Here is a 19,505-nt window from a genome sequence, read left to right on the forward strand (position 1 = left end):
GCCCTTATTTTCCATACCACTTTGCAGGAATGTCCCCTAAGGGAGCATTCAAGTAGCAGTAACTATCCTCAAGCATACTGCAAACGCACTGTATTTCCCCCAAAGCATTTCTTGACTTTGAATTTGCAGAACTTGGTTGGATTATATCAACGGGGCTGTGACAAGAGGAAGAGTGCTGAAGCCTATAAGAGAACGTCTATAAATCAGGCCGGGATTTCCATTTAGCTTTACCAGGACATTCTCCCAGGCTTGAAAGAAAGCAGCTGGTATGTTACACAGATTTTTGGGAATGCGAGGAGCAGAATGAGATTTTATTTATTTATTTATTTATTGAACAGATTTATAAGGCCACCCAACTCTCACATGGTGACTCTGGGCAGCTTATAGAATTGAAAACCCTAAAAACACAATAAAAACACAATAGACATCCCCTGGCATCAGCAAACACATTCATACCAGCCACTTGATTGGCTCCGGAGCAACTTGGGGTCCCCAGGCCCGTTGACAGAACCATGTCTTCAGGGCCTTTTGGAACAGGAGCAAGGAGGGGGCCAGTCTTATATCTGGGGGGATGATGTTCCAAAGGGAGGGAGCCACTATGGAGAAGGCCCTTTTCCTTGGTCCCACTAGATGTACCTCCCTAACTGAAGGGACCCACAACATGCTCTGCCTCCATGCTCTGGTGGGCCGGGTGGATGTAATTGGGGAAAGGCAGTCCTGCAAATAACCTGGCCCCAAGCCATGTAGGGCTTTAAAGGTGATAGCCAGCACCTTGAATTGGACCTGGAAGCAAATCGGCAACCAGTGCAGCTCCTGCAAAAGAGGTGACACATGGGCAAGTCTAGGCTTGCACAAAACCATGTGGGTGGCTGCATTTTGAACGAACTGAAGCTTCCGGATACTTTTCAAGGGCAGCCCCATGTAGAGTGCATTACAATAGTCCTAACGGGAGGTGACTAGGGCATGGGAGGCTGTGAGAAGGTCCTGTTGGCCCAGGAATGGGTGTAGCTGGCACACAACATGCAGTTGTGCAAAGGCTCTCCTGGCAACAACTGCCACCTGCTCTTTGAGCAGGAGTCATGAGACCGGGAGAACCCCCAGGTTACGCACAGGGCCTGTCTGGGCAGTGCAACCCCATCCAAGACCAAAGATGGTAATTCTCTGGAAAACAAAGAGCCCCGAACCCACAGCTGTTCCATCTTGCCAGGGTTCAACTTCAACCTGTTGCTCCCCATCCAGACATCAACAGCCTCCAGGCACCGGGAGAGGGCGGTCACGGCATCGCTTAACTCACCATGGGCAGAGATGTATAGCTGAGTAACGTCAGCATACTGATGATATCTCACCCCATGGTGTTGGATGATCTCACCCAGTGGCTTCATGTAGATGTTAAACAGGAGAGGAGAGAGAGCACCGACACTTGTGGCACCCCACAAAGCAGGGGCCAAGGGTGGAACTTCTCACCCCTGATCAACACCGACTGGAAACGGCCCCAGAGGAAGGAGATAAACCAGGACAACATAGTGCCCCCCACCCCCAACCCCTGAAGCCGCTCCAGAAGGACACCAGATGGTTGATGGTATCGAAAGCTGCCAAGAGATGAAGTAGAGCCAGGATGGTTGTATACCCTCCATCCCGCTCCCACCAGAGATTATCGAAAAGCGCAACCAATGCCGTTTCTGTTCCATATCCAGGCCTGAATCCTGACTGAAAGGGGTCCAGATAATCCGTTTCATCCAGGATCCTCTGGAGCTGCAGTGCAACCACCTTCTCAACAACCTTACCTAAAAAGGTGAGGTTGGAGACAGGACGAAAACTGTCCATCAGGGTGGGATCCTGCAATGGCTTCTTAAGGAGGGGGCGAATCATAGCCTCTTTAAAAGGCTGGGGCACAGCCCCCTCCTCCAGAGATGCATTAGTCACCGCCAGTACCCACCCATGCATCTCCTCCCGGGAGGCTTTTACTAGCCAGGAGGGACGTGGATCCAACACACAGGTGGCCGAGCTCACAGTCCCTGGGATCCTGCCCACTTCCTCAGGAGCAACAGGGTCAAAGTGTTCCCAGATAACTGGGCAAGAACCTACCCCAGGCATCTTCATCGGACCATTATCCATGCTGGCATCCAACTGGGAACGAATCTGAGTGATTTTATCTGTCAGAAAATCTGCAAATTCCTCAGCACGCCCCTGCAGGTACACCCCCAAATCCTCCTTACCCAGAAGGAGACAGGTCACCTTAAAAAGAGCCGCCTGGTGATTATCTGCAGATGCAATTCCTGCAGAGAAGTATTGCCTCTTCACTGCACAAATCACCACAAAGTAGGCTTTAATAGCAGCTCTTACCCGTATTTGGTTGGATTTGTTGTCTTCTGTCAGCGACGCTCTAGACATCTCTTGATCTGTTTCATTCCTCTCAGTTCCTCTATATGCCACAGGGCCCAACGAGGTCCATGGGTCCACGGGAGAGATCGCATGGGCGCAATCCTGTCTAGAGCCTCAGTCACCCTCCTATTCCAGGCGGCGACCAAGGTCTCAGCAGGACTACTAGATGCTAAGGAACTGCAACAAATGGCTATATAATGTCAGAGAAATATAAATATGTATAATATTTTAGAGATTTGAGGTCTGTCTGCCTTTTAACTAACCACCCATGGGTAGTTTTTCTTTTCATGAAATTAAAACTAAGCTAAACATTCAGCGGACTAGCATTATTGGCAAAATATTTTTGGTGCTAAATCTGTTTGTCACTTACATATGGTTAAATATAGATTGCACCTTTCTCCATGATGATTCCTCATCATTGTCTCATGCTGGTAGGGCTGTGCTGATAATTCAGGACCCTGAAGACACACAGATTTCTTGCAGTCTAAGGAACAGGTCTAATATATCTAACCAAAGAAGATTTCCAAGCTATCATATACAGTACAAGTTCCCACCTGTCAAGTCCTTGGAGGAGTAGAGTAAATGGAAGTTACTCTTAAAACATATTTAACATGTTGTTGTCGAAACTGTTATCCTGTATCAGGGTTAGGCAGCCTCTGGGGACTCAAGGGCCATACCTTAGCCTCCTAATCTTTGAGAAAACTCTGGGTGACAGCCCCAGAAGGGATAGAGCCAACTTTTCAACTCTTTTTTGGAGGTTTTGTGAGTGAGAATGGGAGCAGGAACCTCCAGGTGGCAAATCATTCCCATCTCCACCCTTAACCGTACTCCTCCTCCTCCCCCAGCCCCAAATCCTACAACTGGAATTCAGCTGCAAAATGGCCAAATGTCAGCAGGGCATTCTGGGTCCTTTGGAGTGGTAGGGAGTTGTAGGGGTGGATATGGGAGAATCTGCCTTTGTCAGATTTCAGACCAAGAGTGGCTATAAATCTCTCCTCTCTAGATACTTAACCCCACATTCAGGAACTAGATAATAGACACTTCTAGACAAGTTGTTTTGTTGAGGGCAAGAAAAAAGTCATATATGTGCAGAAGATCTATCTACTATAGAACATAGGACTGAAGCTGTATTTGTGTATATGTCTGCTCCAGGGTTTAAATGCTATGCCTTTCTGTCTCATTTTTTCAAGTCAGCCAACTTTTAGTCACTTTTTTTCCAACCCTGAATATTTGGAACATCCTTTCTGTGATTACATAATGATTTTTTCTGGACTGAGAATTTTTGCTTTCTGCCTTGCCAATAGCATAGGACCAAGAATGGAGTCATGTGTTACATTATTTGACACTTCCTTCCAGCTTGATGTGGAGCCATTGACATACACTTGTTGCATATGATTCTCAGCCAGCTCAGTATCCATCTAATGGTAACAAAGTCCTGCCCACATTTTGCCATCTTCTTCTCATGGGAGACTTTTTTGAGCACTTTGCTGAAATCAAGGTATATTGTCCACTGTATTTCTCTGATAATTTAAATGGTTGCTGTAAATCCTCCCCCTTCTCCCCCAAAAGGCAATCAGGTTGGTTTAGCATAATTTATTCTTCATAAACCCATGCTGGATTCTGCCAGTCATTGCATTCTTTTCTAAATGCTCATGAACTGACTGGTTAATAATTTGTCCCAGAATTTTGCCTAGTATTGGCATCATGAAGGTGAAAGAAGAAAGTGCAAAAGCTGGCTTGCAGCTAAACCTCAAAAAAACCAAGATTATGGCAACCAGCTTGATTGATAACTGGCAAATAGAGGGAGAAAATGTAGAAGCAGTGAAAGACTTTGTATTCCTAGGTGCGAAGATTACTGCAGATGCTGACTGCAGTCAGGAAATCAGAAGACGCTTAATCCTTGGGAGAAGAGCAATGACCAATCTCGATAAAATAGTTAAGAGCAGAGACATCACACTGACAATAGAGGTCCGCAGAGTTAAAGCAATGGTGTTCCCTGTAGTAACATATGGCTGCGAGAGCTGGACCATAAGGAAGGCTGAGAGAAGGAAGGTCGATGCTTTTGAACTGTGGTGTTGGAGGAAAATTCTGAGAGTGCCTTGGACTGCAAGAAGATCCAACCAGTCCATCCTCCAGGAAATAAAGCCAGACTGCTCACTTGAGGGAATGATATTAAAGGCCAAACTGAAATACTTCGGCCACATAATGAGAAGACAGGACACCCTGGAGAAGATGCTGATGCTAGGGAGAGTGGAGGGCAAAAGGAAGAGGGGCCGACTAAGGGAAAAGTGGATGGATGATATTCTAGAGGTGACGGACTCGTCCCTGGGGGAGCTGGGGGTGTTGACGGCCGACAGGAAGCTCTGGCGTGGGCTGGTCCATGAAGTCACGAGGAGTCGGAAGCGACTGAACAAATAAACAACAAACAATTGGCATCATGCTGATGAGTCCATAGTTACCCAGGTCTTCTTTTTCTTCCTTTTTGAAGATAGAAATTTGCCCTTTTCCAACCCCCTGGTTGTACAGCTTTCCTCTCTGATTTCTCAAAAGCACAAAAAGGGACTCCAAGGTAACTTCTGCAAGCTCCTTCAGGGTTCTCAGATGTAATTGGTCTGCTCCTGAAGACTTAACTTTGTTCATGATAGTCAAGAGCTCTTCAACTATCTCTCTAATTGTCTTGGGTTGCTACTTTCTCCTTTTGTCAGTTTTTCTGCTTAGGTTTATTTGAACACATTTCTATTTTGGGAAGAAGACTGAAGTAACGTAGGAGTAGAGAAGGTCTGCCTTCCTACCTTTACCCACTACCATTCTCCCCTAGCAGTAGATCCACCTCTTCCTTTGACGTTTTTCTACTGATACAGCCAAAAGAGCCCTTTTTATTGTTTTTAGCTTCTCTTGCAACATAGATCCTTTGGCATTTTAGTCTTCCTAGCTTTTTTTCTGCAGCCATATGCTCCTTGCTAGTGTACCTCCTTAGTGATTACACTGATTTTCCTGTCCTTTTTAACTCTTAGCATGGTTCAAAGTTCCCTAAGGAGTCACAATGATTTTCTAAGCTGCCCCCCGTTCTTTTTCCATTGGAATGAGGTGCAGTTGTACTTCCAGTATCTTATGTTTGAGAGGTTGCCAACCCTCCTGCCCTCCATTTAAACTGAGAATTTTTGTCTGGAGGATCCCAACTAGTACTTCTCTGAGCTTGTTGAAATTGGCTCTCCTAAAATCTAGTGGGCATGTATTCAACCAGCTCTTCTCTGTTGGTTGGGATCAGATCTAGGAGAACTGATCCTCTTGTCTCTTCTTCAGTCTTTTGGAAAACGAAACAGTAAGACTATTGAGGAATTTCTGGAGCTTTGCGGTCTTGGCCATGAGGGTTGTCCATTACATGTCCAAGTAATTAAGTCTTCCATTATTACTAAGTCCCCTCTCTGAAAATTAAGGTCCGGAAGAACATTATCCAGATGTTCTGCCTGTTTCAGGGGTCTATAACACAACCTCACAGTAATTTCTTCGTTGTTTCCCTTCCATTGTGTTCTTCCCAAATATTCCTTATTAGTCATTCATGCTCAGATTTCTAGATCTCAAAGCATGCATGCACCACCTTCAAGTGTGATGTCACCCTTCTCTCTTTGTGGCCTATTCCTTTTGAATAAATTGTACTCTTCAATCATTGCATTCCACTTACGCATGTCCTCCCCCTACATTTCAGCATTCCCCACTAAATCATATTCATCTTCCTGCATTAAGACTTCTAGTTCTCCCCATTTGTTCTCTACTTGTGAAATAGAAGATCACTGTTTCTCTAAGGAAAGTTTGCCCTGAGCTATTTGGATTCAGAATAAATACATTTTAAATACTTTTAATAGCTTGAGACTGATGAGGCTTCTGCTCTATTAAGCTTCCTTTCGAGATTTCCTAAATGGGCCATCCAGAAACCCTTATAAGAAAAAATGTGAGAATATCTATGGAAATAAGCAGTTTCATGATTGTTGCTCCAAGACTCTAGGATTGTTTATTGGAGGAAATTTGACTTATACCAAACTCTCAACAAGAGAAGGGTCTTGCTGGATCAGACCAACAGCCCATCTAATCCAGATCCTACCATGAACAGTGGCCAACCTGATTGACCTTCCTGCCTGCCTGCCTGCCTGCCTGCCACCACCCATCTCCTCCCAAAGGAGAGACTCTGGGTGGTTTACAAAAACAATAAAAGCATTAAATATCATAAACATAGATATATTATATTTTTATATTGTATTTGATATTTAAGACATAAATATAGTATAAAATCCAGGTGACAATAATTCAGTAGATAAAACTGCTCATGTATATCTAGAGGGCCATTTTAGGGCACCAGCTATCTCCAGGAGTGATTACTTCCCTCCCCAGCCCAGGCAAGGTGGCAGAACCAGGTCTTTAGTTTTTTTTGAAAGGCCACAAGAGATGGAATCTGTCTTATCTCTGGGGGAAGGATGTTCCAGAGGGCAGGAGCCACTGCAGAGAAGGCCCGCTTCCTGGACCCCGCCAGATGGAATTCTCTTACAGACGGCGTCCATAATTCGCCCTCTCTGCATGATCAGGTGGGACGGGTCGATGTCATGGGGATGAGACGGATGCTTTGCTTTGCTGGCTGGGGAATTCTGGGAATTGAAGTCCACACATCTTAAAGTTGCTGAGGTTGAGAAACACTGCTTTAGGTAATTGATCCCACTCTCTGTAACTTAAATCCATTATTCCATTTTGAGCACTCTGAAATAAGAGAGAAGAGGTCCTGACCTCTTCCTTGTGATACTCTTTCAGGCATTTTGAGGAATGTATTAGATTTCTTCCCAAACATCTTTTATCAGGGCTAAGCATCCCCAGCCACTCCAGTCTCTCTTCATAGGGCTTGGTTTTTAGTACCACATGGTCACATCTGTGTTTTCTTGGCAACATGGATGTGGTTTGCCTTTGCCTACATCCTGGGTATTTTTCTTCCAATTTTCCAGGCCAATCAGCAGCTCTGGTGGTCCCAGGCAGTTCCCCACTTCAAGGACAAAAGCAGGACCAACCTTGTTCAGCTTCCAGAAAGAGCAGAGTTGACTGGCTCTGAACTTGCTAAGACCCTCTAGACCAGTGTCTAGAGGGGTGTGGACTTCAACTCCCAGAATCCCTCAGCATGCTGTGTGGGGAATTCTGGGAGTTGAGGTCCACACCTCTTAAAGTTGCTGAGGTTGAGAAACACTGATCTAGATAGAAGTTCATAAAGGCACGTGCACAGAATTGCCTTATGGTGAGCCTTGCCTCATAGTATTTTGTAGTTCTGGTCTGTGTGGAGTTTCTGTAGTTTTGATTTATCAGCATCTAGGGATGCTGTTCTTCTGTAATAACAACCTGATTTGCCTTTTAAATTCAAATGTTAAAAATCATGATGTGCCAACAGCTTAAGCTTTGGTGGGATCCTGCCAAAAGAAAGGTATTTTTTCATGAGGCTATAGTATGGGTTCTGGGGTGATAGCAGGAGAAGCACCATGAAGGTGGCATCTGTTTGTTTGTGTTTAATTCTGACGAGTGGGGACTAGTAATAATGGAGGAAAAGATGCATTTTCTTGTTATCTATGTTTGCAGGCTTTCTGGCTCGCAGGCAGCAGGAGTCTTTGCTGTGGGGATGTTTTCGTTTTCCCGTCTAACGTGGCAGTGGTCTATCACAGCAGAGGTTTTCAGCTTAAACAATCTGTTTGTGGGGCTGCTGATGGCGCTTTCTGTGCAATTCGAGGAGGCAACAACTGTGAAAGAGAGATCAAAGGTAGCCCACTCAGGATCAAAAGGTTTCAGGAACGGTTCCCCTTCCCCTTCAGCCTCTGGGATGCAGGACGAAACTACATAGGGTGGCTTAAGCCAATTGTTCCCCATGCTTGGAGTCTCTGAATATATTGGGGTTGTAACTTGCCAGATACTGGCTGGGAATTGGACAGGTTGTGGCTTTCACTGGGAGCAGCTGTTCAAGATCTTCGCCCTTTGCTGATGCTCTTCAGTGGAGATGTGTGGGCACCTCTGTAGGAAGGGCAAGTGTGTGTTGTCCTGCCACTGGTGTGAGCCAAACTGGTTTTTCAAGCTGGGCCTGGGTGTAATCAGGAACTCTCTCTTTGCTAGAGTTGTAGCTTCCTGAAGTCTTTCTTAAAATAGCCTTTTTTTCTCTCTCGCATTGTTTTCTGATATGTAGAAGGGAGCCCAGTCTGGGGGTGGGGGGAGAAGGTTCACCTAGGACAAGGTAGGCAACTCATGACAGTACATGGCTCCAGCACAAGCTGTTTTTGCAGCCTCGGAGCCCTTCCGTCATGATTGTCCCAAATTTGTGGCACAGTTTCCCACTAGTTACTCCTCCCTTCCAATCCAAGAAAGCAACAAAATCCCACCCACTGCAATCATCAACCCACCCACTGAGGCCCTCACTCCCCTTCCCAAATATTCTGTGGGATCTCTGGCCACCCAAGGTAACTTCCCGTTGTCTACTATTGTGCAACCCCTTGGATTTCCTGGTGGACTCCCAAACAAGTATTAACCTGCATACCTTTTATGGAACCAGCCAAGGTCATCTTTCAGCTTCCAAGATTCTAAATAGAGAGTCATGTGAACAGATGTGGGCATCCTCCACAGCTCTGGCTGCATTTTGTCAAAGTGACAAACACAGCATTGTGCTGCTGTGCTGCAAGCTCTACCCCTTTTGGATGTGCATGTCAATCTGATGCTGCTTTTGTCAGGCTGGCCACTTTGAACCCCACTGCAGATGCTGCTGTGAACAAACTGCCCCAGAGTTACTGTAAGAACAAGAACAACCTGAAAAACCAATGTAAATCCATTGTTAGAATTTCTGTTTTCCCTCCTTTTTGCAGATCTGTAAAGTGGGCGCCTTCTCCTGTGGACTAAGCATGTGCAACCAACATACTGTTGGGATCTACGTGCTTTGCGTTGCTTTGTGGGTTTCCTCTCGCTTGTTCAGGGAGTCTGTGAGTATTTGCAAGTCTAGAAACAGGCTCGGACGTTTCCTTCCTGCAGTCTGGCCAGCTCGACGAAGAATGGGCAGTTCCAAATAGGCAACAAACAACAACAGAAGTAGCAATAATAATGAACAGAGGAGGATACAGAATTGCATAAATCTGCATCCATCTGTTTCATACGTAGAGATGAGAAAAATACCTAACTCCGGGTATTGTGCTGTTAATGCTAGAATTGTTATGTTTTGAACAATATACGATACATTTCACCACAGTGAAAATATTGAGACCACGTGACCCATGTGCTTGCTTAATCTGTGGCTAGTCAATTTCTAGGCCCCTGCCCGGAATCCTACGGTCTATGGCTGTTGGAGTCTCTGCTGCTTTTCCAGCTTCTTATGGTTCTGTGTTTTTAAACTAGACTTGGACTGAACAGCCATTCGCCTTTCCTCATCTTGTGTAAAATAGGACCCATGCTGGCTTGTAGAAGGAGCAGAGTTTGCACCTCAGCGTAGAAACTTGAACAGCTCATAGAACTGTGGGGCTCCTGTACAGCTGGGAGAGGGCTGTGGGCTTCCTTAAAAATTAGTGCCTTTTAATGCTCAGGATACTTTTGAGCAAAAAGCAGATAGGCTTCCACCTTGCTTCCAGTCCAGAACACCATCTTTGATTTTTGTTTGCTGTTGAGATGGAGAACAAAGAAAATGGTGTCATTGAGAAGGCAACCCTTCTGTAACATCTTTTTTACACCTGATTCTACTTTAAATATAGTGGACCGCTTCTGTGCACCCTTCTTCCCTCCCAGTCTGTTGTTACAATTCTTAGCCACCACAATAGGACTTTGGAAGCATCTTTGCGCTTGGCCTCAGTTTGAGAGGACCAGCCCCTATTTTACAAATAAGGAGCTGAAATGAAGAATATTATCAATGAGTCTGCAAAAGCAGAACTGGAAGCCAAGGCTGCCTTTAAAAGCCTTTTTGTTTCCTAAAAAGCTTATCAAGATAACTTAACTTCTTCATCCTCTTGGTGTATATGTTGAGATTCCAAAGCTGGTCTTTTTGTATGAGATTCACATCCTGTTTTGAAACAGGGATCACTGGATTCCCTTTTTAAGAGCACTTCTGAATGGAGATGTACTCCAAAGGTAATGTTTCTTGTAAATTACCTTTGGTGGTTAGACCTCTTCCTCATAAGAGTATCTTATGGTTGGTTCCTCTGCTATTACACGAAACCAGTCGTGGTCATGGTGACTTGCCACTGATTTTAATAGGAAAAAAGGTGGCTTTACTCTTTTACACCACTTCCAAGAACTCAATCTGGAGTCCCTTCTTCGGAGGGAGATAGGTGGTGATAAAATTTGATAGATAGATAAATAAAGTATATGAACCTCTCTGGAAAGGGGGTGTGAGACTGTGACTGTAATGTCGCTATAAAATTCTACTCTGGGTCCATAATATTTAATAATTTTAATTGGCTAACTCAGATTATGTGCCCATGTAATCCATAGTTCTCAGAAGATGAAGCCAGTTGTCTCTCTTTCATACCTGTAAGAGTAGGCCCATGGGCTTCCATGGGGTGAGGGTGCCAAAATCAGCAAGATGGCAAGTGTAGTGTTGCAACTGTAGCCCTGCCCCTTTTGTATGTGCATATGACATCACCGCACATACAAAAGGGGTGGAGCATCTATCTCAAAACCATGCCTGCCACCTTGCAGATTTTGTTCCCCAACTACAATTGCTGCTAGACAAGTTTCAGTGCCTCTGAACATGGATGTTCCAATTGGTAATAGTCTTTAAAAGATCAGTCCTTGCTGTGCAGAAAGATCTACTGATTATGGTTAAAAATCAATCAGCTCCTCTCAAAATCTTCCACATCAGCATGTGCTGATTCTCTCCAGAACTCTAATAGTAGGTGTAAATGATGGTCTGTGCCATCAATGAAGTGCATGCTAAGCACTAGACTTTTAAGACATTAGACTTTAATTTAATTATTGTTTGGGAGCGTGGATGAAAAACCATCCAGTTTTTAATCATTGCAAAGTGGTTTATCTCCCCCTTGCAGCACTTCTGATATCTGGTCCTGTCATGGCTTAATTTAAGGGGCCAAAGGTGCCAGTGATGTGATCCTTGGGAGCCTCAGATACTATTTGTTTCAGTTTGAAATTGCAACCTGCTGTGCAGAAAGGACAAGAGTGATGTCATCTCCCAAAAGTAATCCACAGAGAACATGCCCTTTTTAACATCATATTTTGAGACTCCACATGCAAATTAAGAAATCACTCTGTGTGTCAGTATATCACTTATTTGTTTGCTGCCTAATTTAGAAGATTTATATATTTCAAAACAATATGGCAAATTAAAAAATAACAACATTATCAAAAAAGCAAAATCCATAAACCAGTCTTAAGTCCACCTCCCAGAAGGTGGGATCATCTATTGTCCTGGCCCAATGCCTGGGGGAAAAGCCATGTTTTTAAAGCTTTCCTGGAGATTAGCAGGGTCGGGGCCAACTGAATCTCAGCTATTAGAGATTTCCCTCTTGCCTGTCCACTCTCCCTCTTGAAGTTGCAGCCATGCAATGCAAGCAGATGACTCATGGAGTGTTGTAAAATGTTTTTTGGTGTAGGAACTGACCCTGAGCAATATGCTGAAGTTAAGTTTCTGCTTCTTGGCTGGTTGTCTGCCATATCTCTACTTGCCTATCTCTTCCTACCTCAATAAAGCTCGCTGGACCTGGGGAGACCAGACAACCTTTAAAGGATTTATGACCCATCTTCTCCGGGAGGAGTATGGAACATTCAATCTGGTAAACTGAGTTCTCATTTTAAGAACAAAGTTTCTCTTAAACGCTAAACCCATGTGATGTTGCATCTTTTAAACTCACAGGTCCGGCTGGGAAAGGCAGAAGGGAATTAAGTATTATTGCCATTTTGTATTTGTCACTTGCGACTTAATAGTCCTCGCACCTGTTCCTTAGGATAGCTATAATCACTTGCTAGCTGGAGAAATAATTTAAGTCCCCTCCAGCTGTTCAAGTCATGGCATTTTTCTTTAACATGAAGGTTAGCACAACACAGTGGCAGGCTTGAGCTCTCCGCTGGCACAGGTTTCTCATGCGCTGTATGTGAAGACTGTATAGATCTGCAAGTCAAGGTGGAACACTAGGACTCCACTGTTTATCCCATTGCCAACCCTCTTAGGTGGACTGAGCCAAGACAGAGCGACTAGTCACCCAGTGCGCTTTGTGGCAGAGGATGGGCCTGAACCTCCAATATACTCCAGTGGTTTATTAAGTTAAACTGGCTCCTTATATGCAAATCCCTATATGTGTGTTAAGGCCAGTCTGACTGCACCAGTCAAGCTAGCTTTGGGTCTATCTGGGCATGAATGTTCAGTGGATCCTCAGTTTTCTGACTTAAGACTTTTCAGTGATTAAGAATGACAGCCTTTGGCCATGTGCAGTTGGCAGGTTTTATTTGCACGACAGCCAGAAAGCTATGGAGAGCACCTTGGTGCTCTCTGAGCTTGGTTATTTGGTTGCAGACGTTTCATTACCTGACTAGGTAACATCATCAGTGTGAGTGGGTGTGGGGTTTGCTCCTTGTTTATATACAGTAGCTTGCCCTGCCAGTGGGGGTGTGGTTTTCATCAGTAGCACTGATGCTGTTACCTAGTCAGGTAATGAAATGTCTGCAACCAAACAACCAAGCTCAGAGAGCACCAAGGACTCCACAGTTCAACCTGAACTACATGTATTCTCTTCTGTTGGAGCCAGAAAGCATTTCAGATAATTTCTGTTGGAACTGGGTTGGTGCTTATAAGCAGGAAATGATTCCGTCCATTTTCCTGTCCCCTTGCTTGTCTTACTGGTTGAGGTTGCATGGGAGCTCGTCAGTTTTCATTAGCCATATGTGAATATGTACTTGACTGACATTAATGAAACCTGAATAATGAAGCAACCATTAAATGGCTGCACTCTTGGAATACTGAGACTGAAGACAAGATTTAAGCCTCAAGGGATGGAAGGTCTTTGAAGACGAGTTGGACTTTACAAGTCAGGTCAAGGTTTGCAAGGAGAAAGCCCTGCGTGTAATAGTGAGATATGTAAATTCCTTAGTTTATTTTGAAGTGGGTTAACTGTTTTATTGTGTTTACTAGGACAATCTTTAAAGATTTAGGAAGATGTTTTTGGTTTTGAGACAATGAATTTATTTTGGGTAAAAGGTTATTAACAAGGTTATTGTTTAAATATGTAATGGTGGAGATATAATGTTTATAATTGCTTTGGTTAGGAGTAAAATTGTAATGAAGAGGATAATATTTGAATATCTGTCTATTGGGGGGAAAATATGTTATAAAAATCTTTTTTTAATACATTCATCTCGAAGGAAAAATAGTTTGTTTTAGAGGAAATGTATTGAGAATGGAAATGCTTTATAGAAGTAATGTTTATTCCAGCTTAACTTAGAGAAAGAGATTGATATTGAGTTACCTATATCTTTGTTGTAGAAAGTTAGAAGTCAGTATGTATGTAGCATGTAGTAGTTCTTTTTATATTTTCATACTTTTTAGTTCTTTTTTTTTTCTTGTAGTATTCAGTCTTTCATTTCTTGTAGTTTTTATGTATTTGTTGAAAAAATTTAATAAAGCTTTAAATTAAAAAAAACTGAGCATGTTCAGGATTGACTCTCTGAAGGTATAGGGGGAAATACAGAGGGAGGAGGCCGGAATGGAATGGCTGGAGTCTTTATCTGCAATATTTTGCTGCAAAACCCTTGAATATGGTCTGTATAATGCATTCTTCTTTAAGTTAGTATGGCAAAGACTGCTTGCAGGCCATATAGTGACCAAAGTCACTTTGGCCTAGCTTGGAATTGCTTGTTCCTGATGAAACTCATGGATATTCCAGAATAAAAGTCCTGGAAGCCAGCTGCATTAACCAAAATGGGCTATATAGCTACAGACTTACAATGTATAAATAATCCTGATTTTCTTCTTTTCTGTGCAGGCAAAATTGGAAAGTGGATCTAGCATGACTGATGTGTTGCTGTAAGTGAATGCAAATTGTTTGGTTTATAGTGTAATTATAAGTGTATCTGACACAAACATTTTCTGTTGAGTTCAGTGGGGCTTATTCCCAGTAAGTGGGTGCAAGATTGCAGCTTTAATTTGTCCTTTAGGCAAGGGAAGATTTAAAAGGCTTTGGGGAAAGTACTGTCCTGTGATCTTCATCCTGTATTCCCTTTTGACATCCCAAATGTTTCAAGATCTCAGCAGAAAGAAAAAAAACACATTTAGAAATAATAATTTATATATTTATAAATACCATTGTACCCCACTTTCCATTAAAATAATCCCAAAATGGAGTGTAATAAATAAATGCAGATGTATGCGTGGATTAAAAAAAAAGATGGATCAATAACAAGATGGAATGAATTTAGGGGTGAACTTGTGAAAGTGACATGGATGGAAATAAACTATTATCCTGTGACATTGTGAGCAATTCGGATGTGATAGCTGTTGGACCCAGCTGCTCATGAATGCCAGATTAAAGCAAATGTTGAAATAAAGGGGGAGAGAGCAAGTATGACCCTGGCCCTGTTTGGGTGTGCTGTTGGACTGGAATGATCATCTTAAAATGGGGACTTAGCACTTCCTTTCCAGGCACCTAATCCCTGTCTGATCTAATGTTTTTACTCTTTGTGTTGTGAAAGCATCCATCTGCCAGATGCTCTGACATCTGCTTTTAGCTCTTGCGCAAGATATGCTTTTATAGTGTGTGGACCCCTTCATCCTCCCATGAACTTTTGCTGTCTTTAGCTGTCCAATGCTATCATTCTCTGCCTTCCTTGCAGTTTTCAGGTGACCCACATGAAGATGGAGCTTTCCCTTGTTGTCCAAGCCTTTGCAATTGTGGCATGTGTATGCTGCGCAGTGAGGTACTGGGGTTTATGTCAAGCTTAAGTATTTCCAAAGTGGAGATTTATTTGGAGACCAAGAAGTAAATGGCTTGTAGTGGCTGCCCTGAACTGAGCTTTCTCCCTGACATGTATGTGTCTGGCCCTGCTTTTTTTTGGAGTATAGCTTTTGGCGGGTGTGTATATGTGTGTCTGTGTACACTGTGTACACTGTGTGCACATAAGTGTGTCACATACATTTATTGGAGAAGAGAAAATCTTCAGGATTGGTTTCATCTGGATTGGTATCCCTAGAATGATAAGGTGGGAAAGAGCTTGCCCATGCATGCATGGATGATGGATAGGCAGACAGACAGACAGACAGACATAGATTTATCTGCTCTTAGTTTGGGGTATGAGGATCATCTTAAATTCAGGGTCAACTTCCTTTTTGGTAAATACAGTATATTTATTGTATTCAAAGATTTTAAAATTATTTTAAAGGAATTTTAACTTTTAAAAAATCTTGTCCATTTATTTACTTTATTTATTTATTTATTTATTACTCATATTTAGCCACCGCCCATCTCCCCCAGAAGAGGGACTCTGGGCGGTTTACCATAAAATCCCACATAAAACATAAACATTAAAATCACATAAAACAATTATAATAAAACACAATAAATAAATAAAATCCAAGAGAAATGTAAAATCCAGGCTGGTGGGAGGGACTCTAGGGTGCGAGCCATCCCCAAGAATGGCTATTCACTTTCCCGCCCCAGGCTTTAAATCAATCATTCCCAGCTGGTGTCCTCTAGATGTGTTGGATTGTAGCTGCTATGGCTGGGGGTAACAGAAGTGTAGTACAACACATCTGGAAGGCACTAAGTCAGAGAACAGCTGTGTATGATTTTATTTTTCATGATTTGCTCCAGTTACTGTCACTGGTATTCACCTCTCCCTTTAATTTGTGTTGTACGTATCTATATAATTTCTTGTTGCATGTGTAGACCGTCTTCATAAAGTTTTCAAATTACATTCTTTTCTCTCCCCCATTTTAGGCCAAAGACAGAGAAGTCACACTTGATTTGGCTGTTTACTTCAATGTTCTTGACATACTCTTTTTTCTTCGCTTGGAGGGCAAATCTGGATATTTCAAAGCCCCTGTTTAAGGGGGTGGTGAGTTTGCTTCATTAAAAGGGATAATTTTAATTTAAAAACAAAATGGATTCTGGAGGGAGCTACCATGCATTTTAGAAACTTGCTGTCTTTTTGCAGATTCATATTCATTATTATTATAGATGTCCCCCAAACATTGGTGTTTAAAAGCTGGAAGCAGACGTATAAAAGGCGCTTTTATGCCAGGCCAGGTTATTTGCCTGTTTGGCCTCAAATGGTCTCTCCTGGCTTACAACACCTCACTGAGGTCTCTGGCAGAGAAGGCCCCTGCTATCTGATCCTCTTAACTGGAGGAAGCTGGAACCAGCAGGAAAAGCACCTGTGCTGTATGACTGGGCTACATCATCTTCAAAAGCCAGTAATCCCCTAGAAGCACCATATTCGCAAAAGCTGCTTCCACAGGCCAGTGCAAATTTTGGGAAAAGTGCAACGAACAATCATTCCTCCAGAACAGGGTGAAAACACAATATCTTCTTCAACAGGTCGAGCGGTTCTGGATGCAAAGCAATGCAGTGCTTGTTGTTCTAGCTGGCTTCGGTTTCTCTCTGCTCTTTTGTCTTGGTGAGATATTTGTTGGGAACAGCAGAATGGTTCGCCATCTGGAATGGCTGGTGGCAGCTCTTTTTGTTACTGCTCAGATCTACTCCAATTACAGGTAATTAACAGGGAGGCCGTGGTCAATGAAGTTGGTTTATTTTTATTTATTTATTTATCAGTCAAATTTCATCACCACCCATCTCCCTCAAAAGAGGGACTCTGGGCAGTTTACAGTAAAGCTAAAAAGATATTAAAATACAATAAAACAAGATATCTTAAATATAAAAATAAAAATAAAATAGAATCCAGGATGGCAATATTAACAGTTCTAATTTAAATTCATAAGTACACGGGAGCCACTTGAGGGTGCTAACCGCCCCCAGGATTGACAGTTTGATGGACGGAGCATCAAAATCCATGTATTCTTCTTCCTCACTCCCTCCAGTCACTCAGGGCAATATCTGTGCTTCTCCTTCTCCTTTTATCTCCAGTGGGTTAAGGTAGGCACAGATTCACCCAAAAAGTTTCTGGCTGGGGATTTGATTCTTGCACTCTCCTACTTGTAGTCCTTTTCTCTGTCTGTGGTAAGGATAAGCAGTATAAGATAACTCACTGGGGCTGGGAAAGACACAGAAGTATTTCAGAACCAAGAGCAAATGGATGTTGCTTATCTGGGAAAAAAGCAGTTAGCCCTTCTGTTTTGCACTCAAGGAAAAAGAGGTTCAAGCATCTCACAGAGAGCCTTCCTTAATGAATTGACTCATAAATGAGAGCAGGAGGTTTACATATTCTTATTCTGAGGGTCTGCACCTTAACCCGTCCTATCCTAACATGAGCCCTGATTCATGAAACTCCATGTCAGTCTTGCTTTCCTGGTGATGTTCTGCTGCTAGGCTCTTGGCGTGTTTGAAGTTGTGGACATGGGTAAAAAGGCTACCCTAGGGAGGATTCCTAATCCCAAAACGGCTGCTATAGGCAAAAAAACAAAACAAAACCCATTCACCAGCAAGCAAGTGGGAGAAATTTCTGTGCCATTCCATTGGTCCTCCAGGTTACCTTGGTCATTTCTGTTCCTAGGCAGTTGGACCCACTTCCAAACAAGGTCTTGGGTGATCACCATCGCCATTTTTATCTTTTTAAGAACAACTTTTTGGTTTATGAGTTTAATTTTGAAATAAGGTGATGATGCAAGAATCTGGTGCTTTGTTTTCCACTTGAGAGGGGGATTGAAATCTGGTTACACAGTGCTTCAGGTTTAACACTTCATCCAGTACAGCACATCTGTGGTGTCTGATGGCCCACTGTTACTGTCAAAGTATCTTCAAGTTCTTCCCTTGTGCATAGCATCCTTCCTTTCAAAGACTGGGTTGATCTAGCTACCTGGGGATGGACTGAAAACAAAATGTTTGCTTGACAGGTTGACCAATCTCTTTGTTTTCATTTTCCCTTTTGAACCAGTGTCTGTGACCAAAGCCACAACAGTACTGTTGACCAGTTTGCCATGAATCTTTTGTCCTCCATGCCTCCAGATGCCATCATCTTGCTAAGAGGGGACCTGCCTGGGAATTCTCTTCGCTACTTGCATTATTGTGAGGGTGTAAGACCTGATATAACCTTAGTTGACCAAGAGGTAAGTAGAAAATAACTTGGTATCGTAGAATAGCTGCCAATCAGAAGTCCCCACTTTGAATGTTGCTTCTGCCATGGAGACACTAGATAACTCAGTGTATCTTAGGGCCTTTCTTCAAAACCGAATGGAAGTCAGGATGGGATAATGCTGTCTCCATTTCCAATTTCTGTCCTACCGATATTGCATCTCTTCTGGGTCATTGATGAATTATGTTGTCCTGATTTATGAATGTGCTACTTGTTACAAGAGGATTGTTTTTTGCTTGTTTTTGCATTGACTTTGCTTTTTAAAAATTGTTTAATATCTTTATTTTTTTTTGTAACAAAACAATCTTTAACCTTACAAAAAAATGTAAAAAAAATACAAACTTGGAAGGAAAAGAAAAAAAACTGTCTTATGTTTTATACTTATCCATAGTCACTAGTTTACCAATGAATTCACTACTATAATATAAACAGTACAGGATATTATTCTAAGATATCACAAAATCTCTGCCATAATAACATATCACTGCATTTTCTTGGTAGAAAATATTGCCTTTTCCAAAACAGATAGATCACACATTTCCGACAACCATTCCTTGACATCTGGAATTATATCACTTTTGCAATTACTTCATATAATTCTTTTTGCTCCCCCCCCACCCCGCTCAATGCAATCACAATTCCTAATAAATAGTCAAATTTGAGAGCCAGTTTGGTCTAGTGGTTAAGGCACCGGGCTAGAAACCAGGAGGCTGAGAGTTCTAGTCCCGCCTTAGGCATGAAAGCTGGTTGGGTGACCTTGGCCCAGTCCCTCTCTCTCAGCCCAAGAGCCAATCAGGCGTGGTATGAGAGTTCTAGTCCCGCCTTAGGCACGAAAGCTGGCTGGGTGACCTTGGGCCAGTCACTCTCTCTCAGCCCAACTCACC

General features: G+C 42.9%; 1 protein-coding gene across 2 annotated transcripts in view; it reads left to right on the forward strand.

The window, feature by feature from the left end:
• TMEM260 (transmembrane protein 260) overlaps window positions 1-19,505 on the forward strand; it is a 45,255-nt gene that overhangs the window by 18,962 nt on the left and 6,788 nt on the right. For both annotated transcript variants that reach the window (XM_063290487.1, XM_063290488.1), the window contains exons 4-11: window positions 7,987-8,164; window positions 9,252-9,365; window positions 11,979-12,158; window positions 14,361-14,401; window positions 15,208-15,291; window positions 16,311-16,428; window positions 16,911-17,083; window positions 18,424-18,595. In XM_063290487.1, the coding sequence (XP_063146557.1) occupies window positions 7,987-8,164; window positions 9,252-9,365; window positions 11,979-12,158; window positions 14,361-14,401; window positions 15,208-15,291; window positions 16,311-16,428; window positions 16,911-17,083; window positions 18,424-18,595 (1,060 nt within the window). The remainder of the gene's footprint in view (window positions 1-7,986; window positions 8,165-9,251; window positions 9,366-11,978; window positions 12,159-14,360; window positions 14,402-15,207; window positions 15,292-16,310; window positions 16,429-16,910; window positions 17,084-18,423; window positions 18,596-19,505) is intronic.

Source organism: Candoia aspera, chromosome 1 (genome assembly GCF_035149785.1).
Source record: "Candoia aspera isolate rCanAsp1 chromosome 1, rCanAsp1.hap2, whole genome shotgun sequence".
Lineage (NCBI taxonomy): Eukaryota > Metazoa > Chordata > Lepidosauria > Squamata > Boidae > Candoia > Candoia aspera.